The 13,034-nt window shown below is 38.4% G+C and overlaps 2 protein-coding genes across 2 annotated transcripts; both read right to left on the reverse strand.

Moving 5' to 3' along the window:
* Positions 1-147: 147 nt before the first annotated feature.
* LOC135942123 (receptor-type tyrosine-protein phosphatase alpha-like) lies at positions 148-6,123 on the reverse strand. The gene is made up of 24 exons (XM_065488071.1): positions 5,941-6,123; positions 5,628-5,887; positions 5,436-5,563; positions 5,263-5,336; positions 4,836-5,153; positions 4,678-4,782; positions 4,500-4,622; positions 4,308-4,445; positions 4,124-4,258; positions 3,618-3,755; positions 3,416-3,553; positions 2,644-2,945; positions 2,416-2,580; positions 2,228-2,362; positions 2,037-2,177; positions 1,865-1,989; positions 1,672-1,807; positions 1,518-1,619; positions 1,305-1,434; positions 1,039-1,247; positions 870-983; positions 670-818; positions 393-528; positions 148-335 (listed from the first exon to the last, which is right to left on the reverse strand). Exons 1-24 carry the CDS (start codon positions 5,963-5,965, stop codon positions 258-260), a joined length of 3,504 nt encoding a protein of 1,167 aa, XP_065344143.1. The 5' UTR covers positions 5,966-6,123; the 3' UTR covers positions 148-257.
* Positions 6,124-8,551: 2,428 nt separating this feature from the next.
* On the reverse strand, positions 8,552-12,197 carry LOC135944173 (transmembrane protease serine 9-like). The gene is made up of 14 exons (XM_065490960.1): positions 12,077-12,197; positions 11,153-11,234; positions 10,921-11,095; positions 10,690-10,865; positions 10,531-10,632; positions 10,336-10,478; positions 10,125-10,275; positions 9,902-10,068; positions 9,261-9,470; positions 9,169-9,204; positions 8,993-9,122; positions 8,853-8,944; positions 8,776-8,791; positions 8,552-8,716 (listed from the first exon to the last, which is right to left on the reverse strand). The coding sequence occupies exons 1-14, from the start codon at positions 12,113-12,115 to the stop codon at positions 8,625-8,627; spliced, it is 1,611 nt and encodes a 536-aa protein (XP_065347032.1). The 5' UTR covers positions 12,116-12,197; the 3' UTR covers positions 8,552-8,624.
* Positions 12,198-13,034: the final 837 nt, after the last annotated feature.

The following is a 13,034-nucleotide window of genomic DNA, read 5'->3' on the forward strand; positions in this document are numbered from 1 at the left end:
AATAATACTCTCTTAATTGATTCGAGAAATCTTTGCACACCTCGCGTATTGTATAGTAGGAATGTGAATATCATGTTTTTTCATATCTTTAATTCTTCCATGCTTAACATAATTAAACTAATAAAAATCATAATTTTCTACTGCATAAATACTATTATTGTGCACAGTACAGGCTATAGATTATGGTTTAAAACAAAGTATATCATTTTATTAATATACATATCTAGAGATAAGATCACAGTTTAAAATTATTATCCTCATCTTTTGAAGTTACCGTAGGTGTCAAACGAGTTTAAAAAGTTTAAGGCAGCCTCGTATACAAGCCCAAACTGGATCTGTATAAGGAAAACAAATTGAAATTCCAATATTTAGATATAAAATAATAACCGTACTTCTGAGGAAACAAAGGCAGGTCTCGACTTCCTCAGAATTCGCACCGCAAGCCCAGCATCAACCTTCTGCTCCAGTTTGATTTTCTCGATGACGAAGCCCATGGCGAGGAAAAGCCCGCTGGCAGTCACCCCGTCACTAAAAATCATTAATTATATATTTATGTTTAATTTATTCTTGTTGTTGTTTATTCTTGCCAAAGTCATACCATTATAAGAACAGATATAAAATTTACAGCAAGAAATGGCATATTTAATTTTTCTTTAGTTTTTCTCTTACTGGCAGACAATGGTGATGCTATCTTCCTCGTGAGCAATTTTCAAAGTGCCCCATAAGCTAATGAGGGCTTGCAAGTTCGGTGGACCAACTTGTTGCGCCATCCAGCCAAATGAGGCGCACATGACGCGCACTTTTTTGCATTTTCCTTTCTAAAATACCAATTATTTAACAATGGTTTGCGCGAAAGTAATAATCCGTACGCAATGAAGCTCAATATTCAAGGTTCTGTAGGAATTGTCATCTCTAGAGTCAGTTAACGCAATCTGTATTGTACCAAAAGTGAATCTGCGTTGCTTGGTTGGAATTAATTCAGCCTGTCAAAAGTAAATATGAAAACCAGGAGAGTTGGAATTTTTTAGATATATATACCTCAGAAATATGCGGCACGTTGAGAACAACGATTTGCTTGACGTTGAACTGGTCGATCATCCTCCAAAAATCCTCAACTGTATTTTTCATCGGCACTTGAGTGACGATAAATTGCTTGGCTCTGTTGTATCCGTCGACGGTAACGGCGTTGATAAAGCTCGTGGTCACCACATTCTCGTATGGGGAAATTTTAACGATCGCGTTAGAGGCTGAGTGAGAGAAAAAATTAATAAATAACTAGAGTGTTAATACTGATTGTATCTCACAGGATATGAAATGCGGATATCTGCATTTGTCGGTATCATTTCTAGCAGGTGTTTCCAATCTCTGAAAATCCTTTTCGCAAATTTCTTCGAGTTTTGCAAAGCTCTCCTTGAGCTTTTCACTGTTGTTCGACTGTAGCAAAATTAAATTTTTGTTATTTTTACGTTGGAAAGCTAATCTTATCTTGGTCAAGACTCTAAGAACTAAGAACGTACCATTAACCGGCAATATTCCTCATGAAAATTGGCACAGCTTATTTCAAACTTGGGATTCGCAATGATCTCCAAGAGCACCAAATGGACGAACTCGTATTGTGCCTATTTTAAATTATTAGTTCAGTATTTTTACTAAATATATCAGTCAAGTTACCAAATTGTCGACCAAATTGACTCGTTGAGACCGCATTTTTGTGAAAATGCTCATCACATCAATTCGATTGTGCGAACGAAACATTTGAAGGCAAGCATCAATTAAAATAACTGTGCCAGTCTTCCCAACTCCAGCACTGACAATGAACATCACCAGTAAATTAAAAATGATAAAAGTTATGGTATGCAGAAACCTGCTGTGGATCAAAATCGGACTCTTGTTCCTGTGTTGGTTAATTTTATCCATGAAAAGAGCCATCGACTGCGGATAAAGAGGCACTCCATGGTCGGGCCAGCTCGTGTAGTGCAATTGTTGGACCTATTGAGGAATTTTAATATAATGGTATTTACTTGTGTGACCATTACGAGTCGGATCGCATTATCGCGGGAGATTGATAAAGTTCGTGTTACGTAGTCGGCGTTTATTTCTTCATAAACTGAGCGAACTACTACTTTGCCGTATATGTCTTCCCTGTTGACGTCGGGCCAGTACTTTTCACACTTTTTCTATTTGAAAAATATTTATATGATCGGGTCGCTTGAATATAAAAATCTACCTTGTCACCTACTACCAGATTTGTCACCATAACAATTAAAGAAATGTTTTCCTGCCAAATCATTCTCCAAAAGTCGTTAACGGTAGATATTTTCGGTCCTTGAGTAGCAATGTAAGCCTTTGGTCGTTCAAATCCCTGAAAAATATTACATCAGGAGTCTAAAATAAGATCCAGCCAAAAAATATTACATCAACGTAGTTTGCGTTGATGTAGTCAGAGTATTTGTCGCCGGGAAGAAGATCCAGTACAACCCGAGAACAGTCGTAGGCGGCCAAGTTTGCGTATCGATTCTTTCTCTTATTTTGGGATTTGGAGCCGCAGTTCAATGACTGAGTTTGGCCGAGCGGAAATTTCTAAGCAAACGCAAGAGTCACATATTTTCCAGTACAACACGTCATTTTATATAAATTAATAACCTCAAACTCTTTCTTGAGGTTAAATGTAAGGGCCTTTTGCAAGTATTCTTCGACGTCAGTCGATGTCTTATTTAAAGGAATATCTTTATCATTATGAGTGAGTTGGTTTGCTCCAGCAGTTGGTGTTGGTGGTATCTCGTTTTTTAAAATTTCAGATGTATTTGAAAATTGCACAGTAGATAGTTGGTTTGAAGGCTGAGTTTTCTTCCATTTTTTTAGATAAAACCAAACTCCGAGAGCAGTGAGCACGGCTAGAACCGCCAACACGGTTGTGAATGGCGTTAGCAGTGACGAGTTTGTTCCTTCAAATCCCAGAAACCATACATTAGTGTTTGCTTTCACTCTCGGTCTCGCAGAGGCGTGTGGCCCCCGCTGGCTCTTCTGCTGCTTGTCAGGAAGCCACGAGTCACTGCGGAGAATAGAGCATTGGGCCCGTGGCTGCCGGACCAGCAGCAGATGAAGATCCGGCCGTGGCCACACCCACACCAACAAGACAGAGAGTGAAAGAACAAAAAACAAATTTCTTGTAAATGTGGAGTAGGGATTCATAGGGCGCAGAATATGCGGCATTTGGCTGCGATGACGGCCCCTTAAGCTTGCAAGCACTATCTTCTTTTATTGAAATCATGATTTATTCCGCCAGAAAGAAAATTCAGCTCACAATTCGCACTTCACATTATAGAGTATCAAATTTATCAAAACTGAAAATCTACACATTTCCAACAAGCGCGTCTTGGTGTGTATTTTACAATATGAAATCATTGCTACTAACCTTTCTCGCATGCTGGGAAAGAATATCCATCTTCACATCCATTCAAACAATTTCCGGTGGCACGGTTGAGCTTGGCTCCAAAGCAGTGCTTGGTGGAAGTCTTGGAACAATTTACTCCATAGCTGTTACCCTCGCATTCTTAAATAGGTAGCAATATTTATCTATTTTCTTTTAAAATCGTCAATCAACCGGTGGTACATACCATTAATGCAATCCGGAAAGGAATATCCCTCTTTACACCCCTTCAAACAACTTCCATCTACATGGTTGAATTGATCATCTTTACAATTTTTGTATGAAGTATTCCCACAATTTTTTCCGTAACTGTTGCGTTCACATGCTGAGTATGAAAATAAAATAAATTCATGGGTGTGTTCAGCGTATATATGAGAAAATTATCATTCCCTATCAAATGAATTCGAAATACTTCCTTGTTAATTCCTCAGAATAAAAAATTGCAATAAATCATAAAATCTGTAAACCACAAGTTTCCCGAACATTTCCCTCAATATATGGTTTCATGCGTTAATTAACTGGTCTAGTCAGGTTATGGCTATGTATAGAGAATAAATTTCATTCATTATTTTACTTCCAGGAAGCATTCTAGGATCCAAGTTTGCATAATTTCGTGGAATGGATTACTCTCTTTCCGTGTTGGTTGTAAATTAGGTTAAGCTAAAGTATATGGAGTGAAATTAAAAAACATACCTTTTTCACACGGGGGGTAGTAACCATCTGCGCAACCCTGCAAACAGCTTCCATCGACACGGTTTATATCATTATTCAAGCATTTCTTCGAGGATGTCTTGTAGCAATTTATTCCATACTTATTACCCGTGCATCCTAAAAAGAATGTTAATTTATTAATGAATGTGTGTTATATTCAAAATACCATCGATGCAATCAGGAAGAGAATATCCAGCGGCGCACCCTTCGCGACACGTTCCGTTTGTTGGAAAGAAGTTTTCTTTAAAACATTTTCTTTGGGAAAACTGTGAGCAGTTTAGTCCAAACATAGTTCCGAGGCACTCTTTAATTTTTTAAATATGAGAAAAAAGCGGAATCAACAATTCAGTATACATACGACTTTCACAGTTATTTCCTTGATATCCAGCAAAGCAAGCGCAATATCCTTCCTGGTAACACAATCGGGTACCCGAACAGTCTTCTCCAAATAACTTCTTGCAATCAATAAGTTCAGACCAGACTGTGGTTAGAAACACTCGTATGAATAACAAAATTAAATTAATTATAACGCTTACTCTTTTTGACGTTAGATACGGCAACCTGTTCCGTCGTGTCTGTTTCTTTCACCAAAGATTGGCAGTGGTTTTGATTCTCAATTTTCGGCTTATAAACCGTAAATCCTGCTCGCAAATAATGACAATAACTTAAATCATACGAACAATTTTAATCTGACCTTCTTTGCAGAATTTGATCCCGCCAATCACAAGGTCCCGAGTGTGAGCAGTCAACGTAATCGTCCAGTCTTTTCTCAATTTTATATCGTTTCTAAATATCCTTGCTGTTGTCCATTCATTTTTCCTTCTAGTTATGATGTTTTCATTGAAGATCACAATTTTTTGTGCATTTTTTATCTCAATTTTAAACGCTTGATTGCCTTGTGATATTTGCATTGTTGTCAGGAACACGAAATCAATACAAAGCGTATTCGGCAAATCAGATTCCAAGGCCAATTCCATTAATTTTGATGATTCAAAAGGCAGAAGCACATTGTCTAAAAAAGGGTAAAGAGATATATCGTATACTTTAAATTGTTTTTCATCTTGTAATTTCTAAATTATATATGATACAGAAATCTAAAAATTTGAGAATAACAGACGCACATTTGTGAAGTTTCAAGAGCCCTTCTTCATTTGTCCTGAAGGACAAATAATTTTCCGTCCGATAATTATTTTTTCTGCAAGAAATTTGTCAAATTAATCAATGAAAAAATCAGAGGGCTCCTTTGGAATATCTGAAAATGTGATAATTTAATTTAATTTCTACAAACAAATACCTATAATCAGGGAAGTTGATTGTTAAGGTATTTGTCAGAGCTCGATACTCAATTTCGCCGGGAGACTGTTGTTCTGACTTTACTTCCGCATGAACCCAATTTTTCCCTCCGTCCAGAATTATTTGGTTCTATTTGCAAAATTTATTTTATTTTTACATATATGTCCTTATATAGTCATTTAAAACATCAAACCTGAACAATTTTTAACTTTATTTCACAAATCGGCCATTTTTCAAGGTTAGCATTGTAAATAGCCGTGCAGTATTGCAACTCTGACTGATGTGTGTTACCCCAACCGTCGATAACAGCTCTGTATCCATTCTCAAAGGTCGAGTCATTTGTGAAAAGAAACTGTGCTGAGTCATTCGCCAGAATTGAAAAATGTAATCTGAAGTATTCTTGAGTTGGAATTTTGGATTGAAATTTTCCGTGGGTGAAGTAAGTTGGTAAATCTGTAATTCGTTCTAATCAAAGTCCAGTTTTGAAAGAGATGTCGTTTCAATACCATTCCAACGGAAGTCAGTAACCATTGGATAAGGGTCAAGAAAGTTTTCTGTATTGGGACTGCTTTTCCATCCACTTTTCCACTCCCAAGACTGACAGCCATTTTCGATCACTAGATTGCAATCGTATTTGGCATCAGGTGGAAGCACGGAGTTTCCATCCAAATCCAATACATCCACTTTGGTAAAGTCTTTTGTGACAATAATGTTTTCAGTTTGGTCATTATTAATAAAGAAAAAATATATATTTGTATCTATCAAGGACATATTTAACTGTCATAAAATTAAAAATCTCCTAGAACGATTCGTGGTATTATGCCATAATGAACTGACCTTGTTTATTTTCAGGTTTTTTGACAAAAGCGACAGTTTTGTCCGAAACGCAAGCCTTCAATTTCCCAAATTTTTTAACTTCAAACACGTAACCATTCGTCAAATTGAAATCTGTTAGTTTGAAGACATTGTATATATTATATAAATATAGTCTCTTAATTCAAGACTCACCTTCAGCCAGGAGCAAAAAAAAGAGCAGGGCGGAGCAATGCCCAAACATTTTGGGCTTTTCAATCACTATACCGCCAAGAGCGAACACTGCACTGCGAGCAAAAAAAGGAAGTAGAAAACAGATGTATTTCTTAATTTTATCTTGCGGTTGTGACTGAACTACTCACATTATAACAGGCTGGAAATGAAATTTCATGCTCCTATAACTGCCAGCCATATATACCACCGCGGTAACTGGAAAGCATTATTTAATACAATTTTTTTTGCTCTATTTATCCCTTTCCTCGGAGCGGGAAGGGCGCGCACTGCACTAGCACGAATGCTGAAACCCGGGTCCCAATAACACCGCGAACGGATAACATGGGCGCACCAGGCCGCACAGGGACCCAGCCCACTCAAGGGCCACTTGCCTCCGCACCGAGGACTGCATTGAAACGCTAGACATTTGTCCCGTGAAGCCAAATCACGCATGCTGGAAATGTGCAAACCAGCAAGTAACGAGTCGCCTCCCAGCTCGTTGAGCATTTTGAGTCTTTAAACTATTCACTTTTTGCCATCTCTGACATTGGGTAGGAGATCTCTGAACTGCTCAAATACCTCCCATTGCTTTGACACTCCTTGTGAGAATGCCCTAACAATGCGAGCCAACGGGCTGGTTATTGTGACCTCCTGAACTCCATCTGCCTGGAAATCTACTTCTACAAGCATTCAAATAAACTTTATCAGGACCTCAATTCAGTCATTTTGGCGGGAAATCACAATGATTTTACAAAATTTTATTATGCAAAAATGTCTCAAAATGTGATGCCATCACAGGATTTTGTACAGCACAGAGGAAGATAAAATTAAATATTATGATGAGTCCAAGTTTCTCTAGAGTTTGGTTATAGGTAAACTTCTTTAAATTGAACTAGGTGTTTTTTTATTTATATATACTTCTTAATAATTTGTAGAATAGGTTGGTGTTTGAAAAAATCTATGTTGCTGATTTTCCACCCCTTCATCAAACCCTGTTTTTTCAACAGTAACACAATTTAAGTCCTGCCTAATTATTTCTACATTTTTGCTGCCGATCACCAAGTAGGAAGTGACTCATTGATGACTCGTATACAGTATCGACCGCAGCTTTTGGTCGTTACTGCACGGACAGTGCCTATAAAAATAAAAACGGCTGCAAACAGCACAATGAAACACACATCCAAGGCCATATGATATGCAACCGGCGTGACTTGACTGCTTAGCGGAACAACTCCCTGCCCCTTGTAAAATACTTAATTCCTAGTGTGCAACGCAAAATATTCATACATTAGGATGTTCAAAAATCAGAACTTTGGGCGATAAAACCACTGCCTAGCAAAAACTGGGAAAATTTATTATTTTATTGCTTTTTTAACACGAGAATCAGAAATTTAAAAAAAAATTAAAAAATATGAGATTATTTTTTACTGTCAAATAGTATTAGTTTTTAGGAATGGCGGCGGCCAGAAAAATTCATTTCTTGTTAAATCGAATATGGCGTCTCTTCCAGTCGTGCTGATTGTGCTAAATTTTCCAAAGTAATTTAAATTCGGCAAACAGAGCTGTCTATACAGATGGCAAAATCGTTCATTATTTGCAATGTTCAGACAGCCAGACAATACCAATAAGAGCGTTTAATTTAGTTTGGTTACTTCTGCACTTGGCACATAACGATTTAATTTAAATTTTTGGCAAGGTATAAAATTACTTTAATTAAAGCAGAAATACTTTCACTGAAAAATTCATACCAATGAAAAAGTCACCAGTATTCTTAAAATGATTAACTCATCTCCGTTTCATAATCTTCTTCTAAAATATATAAAATTATCCATTAAAAATATGATTAGCTGTTTACTCAATAATACATATTTTCTACAATTTGCTGACCAGATTTAATCAATTTAAATATAATTTCCATTTTTATAATTTCTAGATTTTTGTTTAATTTTTACGTGATCTATTACTACCAGCTCTTCACGCCCTGAATCGTCCTCAACATGTACTTAAACTCTGCACTCAACTTCATTCATTATGCCACCGTGTCGTTCAGGTTTGTCTGATTTTTTTTATTTTTAAATAAAATTGAACAAGTTGAGAATCGAATCGTATTTATTTTCAATGTGTTTCTCAATTGAGTTTCCAAAGGAAATAAGGGAAATAAGCATTAAACCCCTGGACTGTTGAAGAGTGCATCCATGACAAAGCTTATGCACTGATCAAACAGAGCGTAGTCACTGTTGCAGGAATTGCTCGTTACTGAAAGATTATTAGTTGGTTAGTCATTAATTTAACACAAATAGACTTATAATTATTACCTCTTAAAGGGCATTGCTGTGTTGTGTTTGAATTCATATATGAGTCAAAAATCAAAATTTTCAAATATAAATAATACCTCAATGATTGTTGCCAAAACACACTGCACTATGACTCCACCTCTCGGATTGCACTTAATCTTTCCAGATGGCAAGTCCGGCAGGGGCAGCTCTGAAAATTCGTTCTAAAATCTGTTTTTGAAACATTTAATGGTTTTACCTGTGATCAGGGATGTGCAGGAACTAACTGCCGAACTTATAATGTAAACCCAGGGGCCAGTGCGTTCTTGATTTGTGGTCAGCAGGGTTGTCAACGCATCAACATCAATATCTCCAGTGACATTATCAACCTTAAGAAAAATATCAATGTAGTGCAAGCTGTTATACTGGACTTACAATTCCGGATTGGTTGAGGTAGCATGAAATGTAGCACTGAAAAAGAGTCAAATTTGGCAAGGGCGTAAAAGTGTGTACGAAATTCTCCTCACAGCAGATTTGCCGAGTTGCTTGGCTAATCCGGCAACATCGGTTATGTTCACGGTGTTGTTTTTCTTATTATTCTGCACCTTGTTGAGGACAAACAAATTAAATGCAGAGTTGTCTCCGCCAATTTTCTTGCAAGTGTTTTCAATTGTCTTGTTGTACGACTTAGCAAGCAAATCCTTAGCAGGCGGAGAGCAGCACTTTGTCTGCAAATTCTGCGAAATAGAAAAAACTGTCATCACAAGATGCCGTTCAATCAACGGTTTAAGTCCGTCTTTGACGACGTTTCTGAGCACACCAATCGATTCTTGAGGGTCGAATTAGGTAGAATGGAAATTTTTCCGAGCAAAAAGTCGAGTGCGGCGTGCGTAGCACAAGTATAACTTTTTTCCCGCCAAAACAAATACATCTGAATGCGAGAACTGCGCATGCGTTAGAGTTCGCTGGATCTGACAAAGCAGTCATTCGTATACAGGCAGTCTCTCTGCAAGTGCTCAAACCAGCTCCCACGCATGCGCACTTCTCGCATTCATATTGTTTTGGCGGGAAAAAGTTCGCATGTCACGCTGGATATCTTGGTCGTAAAAAAAACACTTTACCAATTTCGACCCTGAAGAATGGTGTGCTCAGAAAGTTCATCAAGTACCTTGAAATCTTTTGAGGCGCATTGTGGAGGTTTGGTGGTAGTTGGTGCTTTGGTTGTTGTAGGTTTTTTGGTGGTGGTGGCTTTGGTCTTGGCAGTAGTGGTGGCTTTGGCTGTGGTAGTAGGGGGAGCTTTGGTAGTGGTAGTGTTGGCACCTCCGCCATCAATCGCTGAAATTAAATTTAATTAATCGTGCATTGTCATTGTGTCTGAATAATGCGTATACCGCTCATTTTGCTTTTAACCCAGTCAACGAATGTTGTGACCCTTGCGTACACGGAAGACGTGTTCTGGCAAAATTCGCCTCCCCACGACACTATGCCGATCTGAACCCAAGCAGTGCCATTGTTGTAGACAAGAGGGCCACCGCTGTCTCCCTGCGATTAGTTTTTAGAACAAGTGAGTGAAATGAAAACTCCATAGGAGGCTTAGCGTACTTGGCAGTCTGCTTGGTCTCTGGCTGGTGCTTTTGCACACAACATTACGTCCGAAGAATACGTCGCGCCGTACTCGGCTGAGCATGACTCATCAGAGGTGACTGTGAGAGTTGCGTACTGCAGCGTAGTGCTTAGCGTATAATCTGAAATTGTAAACTGATTATCCACAGCAATGTCATTTTTAACTTTGCATACTGCTGTCTGAAATTCTGCCAAAGCCGCTGACGTTGGCATTCGTGCCGACCAAATCAGTGGACGCGAGTGAAGGTTGGGGCAGATTGATAAATTGAATATTACCTTAAAAACGCATTTAAATGCGCTCATTCAGAGCTTTGATTATTGTAATTATTATACTTGTTGTAGTAACTGGACTATCAAACGGAAGAAGGGCAATGTCGTTTTTTGTCGTAGCGGCAATATAAGATTCGTGGCAAATAGGTGCTGCAACGGTCTTCCTGACGTTCCCCGCCGTGGGTGTATTTCTGTTGACTATGCCGAGCACTACCTCATGTGAATATTCGGAAGTCGACCTGCAGACCAAGTTTTTACAGATTCCATATATTTACCAAGAGTCAACAAATTTACTGGATGCAGTGACACGCTGACATGGCGTACTTGGCAGCGATCAGCGAAGCACCGCACATGTACCCACTGTTCGTCCCGATTTTCTTTATTTGCAGCCAGCCATGCCATGGGAAGTCTCCTGCAGCAGCTTCCGATCCCCCGATGATTTGAGGGCCAAGAATTTCATTCGGGTTCACTATCAAAATTTGGATCGTTATTAGTTTGAATTAAATCTCATAGTTGACAGTCGAACATATGTGCATGGGATGGTGCCATTTTCCATTTCCATTTGAGGAGTCGTCTGTTGCAATAACAGCATTCAACAGGACCAGGATCTTTAAAATAATTCGATATAAGTTTGTTATATTAAAACCCAATATTTCTTCTCAAATACTATTTAAAATTGGACAACTCTATAATGGGCAAGCGGGGCTCATTGGGGGAAGCCCAGTCCGAAAAGGGACCAGCCCGTGTTCCAGCATCCCAATAACACCAACGAGCGGAAAAAATGGTGCCTGAGTGGCCCAAGTGGCCGCAAAGGAGCTTGGCCCGATGTGGCCATCTTTTCGCCTACCCGCACCGAGGTCTTTAATTGAAACGCCAGACATTTGTCTCTCAAGCTGCTAAAAAGGTGCGAAAACCAGCAAGTGGCGCCTCCTACTAGCCCGTTGAGCTATTTGAGCATTTCGGGTCACTAAACTAACCACTTTTTGTCATCTCTGACATTGGGTAGGCAGCGTTAGATCTCCCGAACTGCTTTAATAATGTCTCCCATTGCTTTGAAACTCCTCTGAGAATGCTTTAACGATGCGAGCCAACGGACTGGTTTTATTGAAACGCGAGTATACCCGGCAGGAAATTGGATATCAAAAGTATATAATCCGGATTTTGATCCATTGGATATAACGTAGAATCACCAAGTAAATTAGCTTGACACTATGTTTGGGGTCTAGTACAGGCTGATTTGGGAATACATTTTATTGTCTTGCATTGCAATGACGATTCCTTTGGATATCCTGAAGGGGATTCAGAAAGCATCCGCAAATCCAAAAGAACTCGTCATTGTAATACAAGACAATGAAATTTGTGCCCAAATCAGCCCTTACAGACCCAAACATCGTGTCAAGCTAATTTACTTGGTGATTCTACGTTATACACAATAAAGAGAGCCTTTTACCTGCAGCCCCAAAAGGATACGTCTTTGAAGTCCACTCATTATGTGTGCTCTGTTGAAAGTGCCAGCGCACAAACTCACAGGAGTTTATAAAGGCTGTTCGCATCCTGTTCCACGTTGGAAAACGAAGAAATCGCAGCACAATCTACGTTGTGATTTAGACGTCCGGTTCTCTTCCAGAAACAGGTTGGCGACTGACGTCAAGGCTGCTGTTCGCAGTACAAAATAAAGTGGCACAAGTGTAATTAAAATGATACCGCACTTCTGGTGCATGTTCGTAGCTATCACTTTTTCACTCATTAATTTAAAAATAGAACCTCTTATCTGAAAAATACTGTCAACTTGGGCTGCTCGCAAACTCACACGCACTCTCATTTTCAAAAAATAAAATATTAAATATAAATGCGACGTTTGAAAAAAGGGTTGTCATGGATTATGTCGATTATTGCTCTTGGGTAATTATATTTTAGAATTAAATGGCGCGGTGTGAAAAATTATAGGAGCGAGAGGCCACAGCTTTTTAGAAAGTAATAAAGATTTCCTAGCAAATCGTAAATTTTCTACATATTTTACGATTTATTTAATTATTTAACAAATTTTAGTCTCGTTCTGATCAATTTACATTTTATTAATTTCGCTTAGGGACTTTCACATGAAACTAGGGATATTATCAGGGTCACTTGAGAGTTTTAGAATAGAATAGAATATTTATTAAACGCCAACGGCGTACAACTATTTCCAGCATTTATATGAGGCAGCTTTGGTTAAAGTCAAAGGTTTTAAAGGACAATCAAGAATGTGGTACATACTATACAGATCAGCATTACAATAACTACATTTACATTTGTCGGTAACATCCAGGTGAAAACAAGAATTTGTGCAAATAAGAAAATGATACCCATGAAATGAATATCTGGTTAACATGGAACGATCCTTACAATTCGTTTTCTTCCAATCGGTA

This window comes from Cloeon dipterum, chromosome 4, assembly GCF_949628265.1.
Source record: "Cloeon dipterum chromosome 4, ieCloDipt1.1, whole genome shotgun sequence".
NCBI lineage: Eukaryota > Metazoa > Arthropoda > Insecta > Ephemeroptera > Baetidae > Cloeon > Cloeon dipterum.

Bases quoted from the DNA above. Each gene is read 5' to 3' on its own strand.
- LOC135942123 (XM_065488071.1), bottom strand. From the start codon at position 5,965: ATGGTTACTGACTTCCGTTGGAATG. The intron at 5,888-5,940 runs GTATTGAAACGA...AACGAATTACAG, and splicing joins TACTGACTTCCGTTGGAATG to ATTTACCAACTTACTTCACC. The intron at 2,581-2,643 runs GTTATTAATTTA...GCGTTTGCTTAG, and splicing joins ACCTCAAGAAAGAGTTTGAG to AAATTTCCGCTCGGCCAAAC.
- LOC135944173 (XM_065490960.1), bottom strand. From the start codon at position 12,115: ATGAGTGGACTTCAAAGACGTATCCTTTTGGGGCTGCAG. The intron at 10,479-10,530 runs GTATGCAAAGTT...TTACAATTTCAG, and splicing joins TGGCAGAATTTCAGACAGCA to ATTATACGCTAAGCACTACG. The intron at 9,471-9,901 runs GTACTTGATGAA...TCTATTTCGCAG, and splicing joins GCGCCTCAAAAGATTTCAAG to AATTTGCAGACAAAGTGCTG.